Source organism: Myotis davidii, unplaced genomic scaffold, assembly GCF_000327345.1.
Source record: "Myotis davidii unplaced genomic scaffold, ASM32734v1 scaffold129, whole genome shotgun sequence".
Taxonomy (NCBI): Eukaryota; Metazoa; Chordata; class Mammalia; order Chiroptera; family Vespertilionidae; genus Myotis; species Myotis davidii.
This window is the reverse complement of record NW_006383019.1, coordinates 399,548-409,496: the sequence shown is the minus strand read 5'-3', so window position 1 is coordinate 409,496 and position 9,949 is coordinate 399,548. Positions and strand designations below refer to the sequence as shown.

General features: G+C 40.4%; 1 protein-coding gene across 3 annotated transcripts in view; it reads right to left on the bottom strand.

The window, feature by feature from the left end:
• Positions 1–501: 501 nt before the first annotated feature.
• NCOR1 (nuclear receptor corepressor 1) overlaps positions 502–9,949 on the bottom strand; it is a 242,871-nt gene continuing 233,423 nt past the window's right edge. For 2 of the 3 annotated variants that reach the window (XM_015558356.1, XM_015558357.1), the window contains exons 43-46: positions 6,580–6,633; positions 5,910–6,131; positions 2,798–2,974; positions 502–1,102 (exon numbers count right to left, since the gene is read on the bottom strand). In XM_015558356.1, the coding sequence (XP_015413842.1) occupies positions 915–1,102; positions 2,798–2,974; positions 5,910–6,131; positions 6,580–6,633 (641 nt within the window). In that variant the 3' untranslated portion in view covers positions 502–914. Of the gene's footprint in view, positions 1,103–2,797; positions 2,977–5,908; positions 6,132–6,579; positions 6,634–9,949 lie in introns of all 3 variants that reach the window. The other variant, XM_015558355.1, reaches the window with a different exon arrangement.

Below are 9,949 nucleotides of genomic sequence, written 5' to 3'. Positions count from 1 at the left end.
GAGTCCTGAGAGAGCAAGAGCCTTAAATCACAACCTACTGTGCCTATGGACAGGGCAGTCAAATTTATTTCAGAAGGAAAGCTCTGGTGCTGCATCCAATGCAGCAGAAAAGAACACTCAGGGCAGTTAGATCCCCGGTGCGCACAACAGCGAGGCGTGCCGCAAATAAGCCTTTGAAATGTTAAAAACAACTAGAACATACCCATGCAGTAATATTGCTTCAGTGCTCCTAATTAAAAAAATTTCTAAGCCTGCCTGGAAATTTACAGTATGGCAGAATTTTGTTTTTTCTAACTTGACCTTAACACATTAATATACAGATTTCACAATAGGGTCTGTGTTAAAAATCTAAACATTTCCACAAGATTTTAAATATCACCTGGGAACCTGAATTTAGAGGAAACAATAGGATAAAAGTACAATGCCCGTGACAGCCAACATTACATGCTGGGCTGTATGAGGTTGTTTAGAAGGCCAGGGTTAAAAAGATAGACCAGAAGGTTTTAAAAAGTCACTCCCGAAGTTGATGCTCTGATTTCAACACAAGTCCACCAGGTACTACAGTGAAGGGCAACACTGCAAAAAGATCATCTATTTACAGAAGAGTGATTTAAAGACATTATGGTTTTCTTTACAGATGTAAGAATCAGCATTGTCCACTTTAAAAAAATTCTACATTCCAACCTTCCACTATTATTATAATCCACCCAACTGCTTGTATCAAAGGCAGTTCTCCCCCATTTGACTCTGCAGTTCCATCATTTCTTCCTCATCCGTGGTCCAGGCTCTCCTGAAAAGTCTCTGGGCATAAGTCATGAGAAGGCAGGTTTTTACCTGCAGTTAAAAACAAAACCACCAAAAACTGGAGATCCCTCCTCCACGCATGGTCCCACCCAGATCCCGCTCTGTGCAGCTCAGTCGTCACTGTCGGACAGCGTCTCGTACTGCGCCGAGAGCAGCGGGGCCGGCTCTCGCTCCCAGATCCGGTTCTGCTGGTGAGGGGCTGCTGGGTTCACAGAGGCGGCGGCGCATGCGATCGGGGTTGGGGGCGTGCTGCTGAGCATCCGCATAGTCAGAGGGTTGTAAGGAAACTGGGTTGAGCCTGGCAAAAGAAAAATTGCGTGTTCATTGTCATGGGCATAGTCGCTGTTTTCACATGATGGAGGAGGCCAGGATTATACTAAAATGATCTTGTAAAACTAAGCAAAAGGAAACAACACAGAGGGCCAAGTTTCCCCACTGGACCGTAGCCAGTGATAATGCAGCAGTCTAGAAAGGCCAAGCAACATGAATACACACGTGAGGTGAGGGTTGCTGAGTCCAGAAATGAAAGCTCAGGCCTGGATTTTAAGTCTAGAACTAGGTGTTTCCAGAGAATATAAGCAGAACTTCTGGATACGAAACTCTAACAAAGGAGTGTGGTTACTCCCAGAACTTCCTGACTCTTACAGTCAGGGACACAGTGTCCATAGGATGAGGGGAGAAGTACCCAGGAATTTGCTAGGTCAAGGTTAGCAGGATGAGTGTCATCTATCTGCTGGATCACACTGGGCAGATTTATGAATGTACAAGATTTAGAAGAGGGATACACAAACCTAATGATAGCACTGCTACCGTTTGTCAGTTTCTAAATTATCTTATTGTCCCCAGAAAGTCTCTTACAGATTCAGAACCTCTCACAGAAAGCATACCATTTTATTAAGTACTTTCATGAATGGTTTAATAATTCCTTCCCTAAGAGAGATTTGAGGACAATCACTGATCTAGGCAAGTCTTCAAACTAGTACATAAGGACTTCACATCTGGTGTGAGAATTTTAGGAATCAGAGTCTTCAATTATGCTGACAACACCCGTGTGCAATGTACATGTCCTCAGAGGAGGGCACCTTTCAGAGTTTCCCACTGACATCTGTACGTTAACACCTAAGCAAAGAGTGGCTTATAATTCTCTGAAACTTAATCCATAGCACACATCCCAGTTTTGTTTTTACAAAAGGGTAAGTCTGTTTTCTAAAAGACACCATTATTAAGTCTTTTTAAAAAAGCAGCTTTCAAACGGGCACAAATGCTAGAGAACTATTTTCATCTGTCTGTAGGGATACAGTGCACCTAAAGGAGGGTGAGTGGCTTTTTATTTTTTAAATATATTTTTTTATTGATTTTTTTTTTTTACAGAGAGGAAGGGAGAGAGATAGAGAGTTGGAAACATCGATGAGAGAGAAACATCGATAAGCTGCCTCCTGCACACTCCCCCTACTGGGGATGTGCCCTCAACCAAGGTACATGCCCTTGACTGGAATCGAACCTGGGACCCTTTAGTCTGCAGGTCGCCTCTCTATCCACTGAGCCAAACTGGTTAGGGCGGGCAAGTGTCTTTTTAAACTGCTCTTTCCATCTCTGACTTGGATACCCTAGTGTTCCCTAAGAACCCTGGAGGGATGTCGGGGAAAGGCTGCAGGTGAGGCTGCTGGGGGAGTGGCACTTCACATCTAGGTAGAGTTAATTCATGCATAACTGAAACCACAGACACACTTGCTTTGCAAATGCCAACATAACATAGAAGGGCGGATGGATGAGAAATTTCCGCATAGCTCTTCCTCTGTTCACGGTAATCAGACACTGTGTTACTGACATTTTTAAGGCTACATGTATTCAATTTCTATTCTCAAAAGCGAGCCTATTGATGACACAGTAATGGAAATATAGTTTTACAAGCAAAGTTTCTTATTTTAGAAATACTAACCAAGGCATTACTATAAGGACTTTAAGACTCATCTTCTAGCAGGCAGCCCCTCACCTGTAGAAGAGGGCCTGTCCTCCCAGGCCCACCCTGGCGTCTGCCGGTGGTACTCCCCCTCTGAATGCACCGAGGAGACTGAAGAGGGCCGCTCAGCTCCTAAGTAGCTTTGCCCAGGGACAGGAGATTTGGACTTCCTGCTGTTTGACTTGCTGATCAGCTTTGGTTTGCAAACTCCTAAGGGTGAAATAAATTAATTGGTGATTATAGTAATTATGTTCTCAACTTCAAACCTACCAAACCCTGGCCGTGTGCTTGGCTGGCTGGAGAGGTGTCCTGTGCACCAAAGGTCGCTGTTCGATGTCTGATGGGGGCATGCCCATGTTTTGGGGTTGATCCCTGACTGGGGTGCATGTCAGAGGCAAGCGATCCATGCCCCTCTCCTGCAATCTCCCTTCCTCTCTCTGAAAATTCAATAAAAACATATCCCCGGGGGAGGATTAAATGCTATAAACAACAACAAAAAACCAAACTAATCCTGCCAAAATGCTGATGGCTATATAATGCTAAGTGAAAAGTTGAGTGGTAGCATGAAGATCCCAGATTGTAGTATCCAATGGTAAAAATATTTAAAAGAAAGCCAGAATATACTTATGGCAACTAAAACAAAAAAGGGGTATGTCCTTATGCCATAAACTTAAAAACATGTGACGAAGAACTAAAACTTGTGGAACATCATTTCTTTCCTGGCCTGGAGCACAGAAACGGCTTAGGAAATCAAAGCAGGTTGATACAACTCTTAAATCCTCACTAGCCCTCCCCCACCAACTCAGAAGCATGCAGAAGAGCTATTACACCACCCAAGGAGACGTGTCAAAGGGACAAAAACGGCAGAACGGAACCCCTCCAGGGCACCACTGGACCTCAGCAGAAATTCCCAGGAGTGGGAAGCCCCAGCTGGGCTCCAACATAAAACATTAAAAGAGCTCAGAAGAGCTCAGAGCCTAGGTTGTCAGCATCTTCCTCGCCCAGCAGAACCCTTCATCCTGCCCCATGCCCTTCAGGGTACAGAAAAAAAGTGGGTACAAAGCAACTCCTATGCCTCCAACTATCTGGAAAGAAATGCAAGTCCTTGATGATATGAGAATATATAATAGAACAAGGGGGAGAAGGTGCTTCGTACACTGAAGATAAACTTCAAAATACAGGAAGCCAGTTTACAAAAGAAGCTCAGAGAAGAGATAATCCAAGAATGAGGTGAAAAGGCAGGAAACAAAATACCCAAGATGATAAGAGACATAACAAAAGGGAGTTACTAACACAAAGGAAAAATTTTTCAGAGATACAGGAAAAGCAACAGCAAGAGATCAAGATGATTAAACTAATTAGAAGGTAACAGATTTGGAAGACAAGACTACCTAGCAAGAAGATAATCATGTTTCTGGAATGGAAAGCCTAACAGAGAGAAAGTAACTCAGCGGACCACTTAAATGAACATTCCTCTGAGTATAAAAATCTACCTGAAAATGCAAACACCCACCTGTGGTCAGGAAAACCTAATACAAAATGATGAATACTAACACATGCTAATAGTTAATTGAAATTGAGGAAAAAAAGGACTCTTCGGGCAGAAAAATTGTCACCTGCTAAAGAGGGCCAAGGTTGGGGGGCACATCTGGCCTTATTTCTTATATAACAATGAATGTCAGAAAAAAATAAATCTATAGGATGTTTGGAGAAAAGTATGTGTTAAGAATATTATAACCTGCCCTAACCGGTTTGGCTCAGTGGATAGAGCGTCGGCCTGCGGACTCAATGGTCCTGGGTTCCATTCTGGTCAAAAGCATGTACCTTGGTTGCGGGCACAACCCCAGAAGGGAGTGTGCAGGAGGCAGCTGATCGATGTTTCTAGCTCTCTATCCCTCTCCCTTCCTCTCTGTAAAAGAATCAATACAATATATTAAAAAAAAAAAAAAGTATTATAACCTGCCAAGCTGTTATTTCAAAGATAAAGGCAACAAAAAGATATTCTCTAGCATGGAATTTCTTGGATGATAGCATCCTTTTGAAAAAATGGAGTGTGAAAACCTCACCTAAAGAAATCCCATAATAAATGGATACAACGAGGGTAATTTTAATTGTGTAATAGTCACCAATGTTATAACCTTAAAATACACACTGAATGAATAAAAATCAAAGATAAGAGCAGGAAGGGGAAAACAAAGCTCATCTTTCAGAGCAGGAAGTGAACCCCCATTGTCCTAAAATTGATATACTTAGGTAAAAATAATAAAAACCTCTAATCTCTAATCTTTTTCTTAACCTTAGATCTTTTCCTTGACAATAAGAAAAATAAACCTGAAATAATGCTGACCTTCAGGTAATTTTTTAAGAGTAAGGGAAATTCTCAAAAGATTAAGAAAAAAAGTTACGGCTCAGTCAGTGTGGCTCAGTGGTCGAGCTATGAACCAGGAGATCATGGTTTGATTCCGGGTCAGAGCGCATGCCCAGAGGCAGCCAGTCAATGATTCTCTCTCATCATTGATGTTTCTCTTTCTCTCTCTCCCTTCCTCCCTGAAATAAATAAAAATATATTTTTAAAAAGGTACAAATAAACATTAAAAGCTGAGTGTCACTCATTTTGTGTGTGCTTGCTTTAATAGGATGTACACGATGATTTCATTATTTTCCCTTTTATGTGTGTCCATCCAGTGACATGTCCACAATGATGCTCATTCCTCAAAGAACACTAGCTTTCTGGGTAATGTGATCTCTAAACGTTTTTTTTCCTTCTTACTTTTTTCTATGGTATAAAATTCTTTTATGATAAACTATCATTTTATTACAATAGTAAGTCACTGTTATTCAAAAGCAGAATATGAAATTGCACTTGTGTTATAACTATAATGTGTGCACACAGATAAGGACTAGATGCAAACAAAAATAAAAACAGCTATGCTGGAGGGTGACACTCTGGGAAAAATTTTGTCTTTATTTTTGTTCATGTGACTAAAATGTCTGAGTAGGATAAAAAATTATTTTGAGTAACTAAAACCCTCAAAGGTTATTCTGCAAATGTAAATGAAATCTCTTAGTGATGCATTAGGACTTGGGGAATAAATTGGCTTTTCTTTGGGAAAGAAAGAGAAGGGCACTAAAATGCAAACCTTACCTGAATGAGGTGATGGGTCCCCTTCTTCTCTCCGCATCTCCCCACTGGTCACAACTGAGGTGCTGGCACCACCGGGCACCACTCCCACAGGCTGGGACATGACAACACCATGATCCTCAACCTTGTCATCAAAGCTTCCCATGAGAGCCTTCCTGATAATATCTTCTAGACCAAGATTACTGGCAGGATCAGCGAAAGAATGACCCCTAGAGCTAATTGAGCCTGAAAGAGACACACACAATATTCTGCTTATTTCTGAGATCCCTCAGGAAACAGAAATGAACAGACTACACACCGTCCTTCAGTTCACTGAGTACACCACACTAAGAGCCCACACAAAGACCATCTAAATCTACCAATAACTCATGGAAATGTGTTTTTCTTTGCTAAATGACTGTCACCCACTTGTGCTCAAGTTACTAAGATAGTTTTCTTCTCTTTTGTTTCCTAGATTCTATGCTGTTCTTTAATCATTTTCTCTTTGTTCACTTATCTTTTCAACATGTATTTATTGAATCTCAATTCACTGTTTATTGCTATCTCCTTGATTAAATTACGAGCGGTTAATCATTTTTGTATAGTGAAGTAATCCCCTAGGATGCAGTCCATACTCCATGCATATTTGTTGGATTGACTGCTATTATACCAATTTCATTGCAAATAATCTTACCTGAGGTAGTGACTGCTGGCAGGTTAAAGATCTCAGTTCCTGGCTGAGCAGCTGCTGTATTTAAATAAACATTCAAGTTAATTGAAGTATGATAATCATGTACATCAAAAAATGATAGTCTCAAAAAAAATCCCACAATAAAATTGACTGTTTTCTTTTCCATGATCTCAACTTTATTTTTCACCCATTAATATAAAGTGAAAGAAATAATCTTTTTAAAGAAAGGAACTCAGGAAAAATTGGGGTGAGGTAGGAAAATCAAACAGGACCAATACAACACAGCGGAAGGAAAGAGACTGCACTGCTGGAGAAACACCAGCAGGAGAGGCGCTATCAAAATCAGAGTCCAGGCTTGCTGGAGAAGGAAGTATGGCTTAGACGACTCTTGCAGATGGATGTCAACGAGCTCGAGGCAGCCTGAGATGAGATCCAGGCAAAGGCAGCTTAATGAGTAGTATGAAAAGGACCCTGTGTTTCCCTACCATGGTTAACTGGAAACTTCGTCAGTTACCAGGATCAGAGACACATTCTGCCTGGTGATTCTTTTCATTCCTGCCAACTACAATCTCTAATTTGTATAGTTTGAATGACAACAGCGGGGACAGCCTGGGAACTACCTATAAAAAGCACCGTGCCAGAAACAAGGAATTTGGTAACATAAATGGTGTTTTTCATCATGTCCCCCAACTTCATGTAAACAACTGGAAAAAGAAAGAAGAATATAAAAAGTGGGTGGCTAAACGAATGGTGTCCCAGAGAAGATTTTGGATGAGACTTTAGGAGGATGGATTCTTTCCAAGAGATGAAACCTATCTATGAAGATGTGGGGAGGAAGGGTGCATGTGCCTAGAAATAAACTTTCTTCATCAGAGAGCTTTAAACTGGCAAGAGGGGAGACCTATCTTCAGAAAGAACTATAAAACAATAACTGAGGACAGTCTATTTACTAATGGGCCAAGTAAACACTCAACCTGAAATAACAAAGTGATAATAAATACAGCCTTGTAGTTATCACAAAAGTTTGTGAAATAGGACTCATTCATTCATTTTACAAATATTTACTGAGCAATTATTTGGTTGAATCATTAAAAAATCATCTTATTGATCAAAAATGGTCAGGTGAAAACAATATCATGTCCTGTAGCCAGTAGCAATACTGTAGGATACTGGACATAAAAGTCACTTCTTTTACCTACTGAGCTTCCAGTTCAGTGAGAATCACGTGGGTAGCTTAGTAAAAGCACCAATTTCCTTCCTAGGCTCCTGTTATTCACATAGTGAAGGAGCAACCAGGAAGTTGTGATGGATATGATATGAAAGTTTGGACCTCCAACTTAAAACTGCTGATCTTTCTCAGTGATACTTCTTGGTCAGAACTGAATGTGCCTTGGAGTCCCATGAGGCTCCTGGCTCCTCAGTACCAGCGATTTTCAACTGGTGTGCCACTGTGGGACTTTCTAAAACATGCAACACCTGACTATTAGTCAGGGCACTGACTTCTTTTCCCTTACACTGTCAAATAAAAAATGATGACAGCCAACACAACAATAGCTGTCTGGTAGGAATGAATCAAAATTATACCTATTTTTTTTTGTCAGATTGGCAAAAAGTATTTTTTGGTGTGCCGTAGAATTTTAATTAGTTTATGTGTGTCATGAGATCAAAAAAGCTGAAAATTGATGCTTAATATAATTCCTTAATTGTCCTGTTCCACAATCAAACTGAGTTCTTGCAATAAAACAAAAATAGCAACCCATACTTGAGCAATTTTGTTAGTACTGTGGCCTTAACACATTAATACATTTTATCTTCCATACTTGTTTCATTATACATTTTCAGAAAGTGGAGACCATCTGTCATTTCAAAAGCACCCAAGTAGTAGCTCAATAAGTAGTTAAATTAATGAATGAGAGAGCTACTCCTAAGGACAATGGAAAACTTAAGGGAAGAAAACTACAAAGTGGACTTCTTTAATTCACATGGGACAGTTATTTTCCTGTCGTGCATTCCTTTCCCACTGAAACACAACACAAAGACTGGAGAGGATGAGTGCAAACCATACACACATGAAACAATGCTTGGCTGCGCTAAGCCTGTATGTCTCCACGCTCCGACAGACTCATGGCTGGGTTCTGAGAGTCTGAAAACAAGGGCACCATATTTTTGCTGGTGACATTTGAGGAGCTGAAAATAACAGATGAAATGACTAAAGCTTGGAGACAGATTAATGTAATTATACTATTTTTAAAAAAGGAAAAAAGATACCTGTAAGCTGGTAGCAATCCTGGTCAACATTCTAAAAATATTGATCTTTTAGATGATTTTTTGCCACTTAAGATAATCTGCTAATTAAGAGCCAGGGTAAGCCGAAACCGGTTTGGCTCAGTGGATAGAGCGTCGGCCTGCAGACTGAAAGGTCCCAGGTTCGATTCCGGTCAAGGGCATGTACCTGGGTTGCGGGCACATCCCCAGTGGGGAGTGTGCAGGAGGCAGCTGATCGATGTTTCTCTCTCATCGATGTTTCTAACTCTCTATCTCTCTCCTTTCCTCTCTGTAAAAAATCAATAAAATATATTTAAAAAAATACATCTTTAAAAAAAAAAAAAAAAAGAGCCAGGGTAAGTTCACAAATAATAAGTGGCAATGAGCTCATCCTTTTCCTCTTTGACATTCAGCCTTTACTGGTCACCAACGGTCACAGATGCAAACACACATCCACCTGGCAGTTTACCGTTCATACCCACAATTTCTTTGAAGAGTGAGGAGACTAGATCCTAGATCACAGAAAAAAAGGAGACTGTGGTATACCCAGAGTTCTGCAAGACATTCAACAAAGTTTCTGTGTTACTGGGTATACTTGAGGAAAAGTGGATAAGTAAGACTGGGCGATAGTATAAGGGAGTGCCAAATAACAGTGTTAGGACAGTCCTGATTAACACTAGATTGCCCAAGGAAGTCATTTTGACTGCTTTTTAATTTCAATTAGAAAAACAATGATGTATATAAATGACAGAATTTCTTAGAATTTTGTGACTTTTTATACAACATATAAATGCGTTTATTAATAATTGTAGTTACCTCCCCCTCCTTCATTTCCGGTATATATATATATGTGTGTGTGTGTGTGTGTGTGTGTGTGTGTGTTATACCTATATTGCCTGAAAGCAGTCATTTTGACTGCTTGGGGGGGAAATTTTTAAAAAAGTGCACAGAAGAAGAAGGCCGCCGAATTTTGAGGAACGATTGGACAACAACAGTACCGGAAATACGTGCATTTATTGGGATTTTATATGCTCGTGGAGCCTACGAGGCAAAAAATTTAAAACTCAGTTATTTATGGTCAGCAAAGTAGGGTCCCGTATTTTTTAGA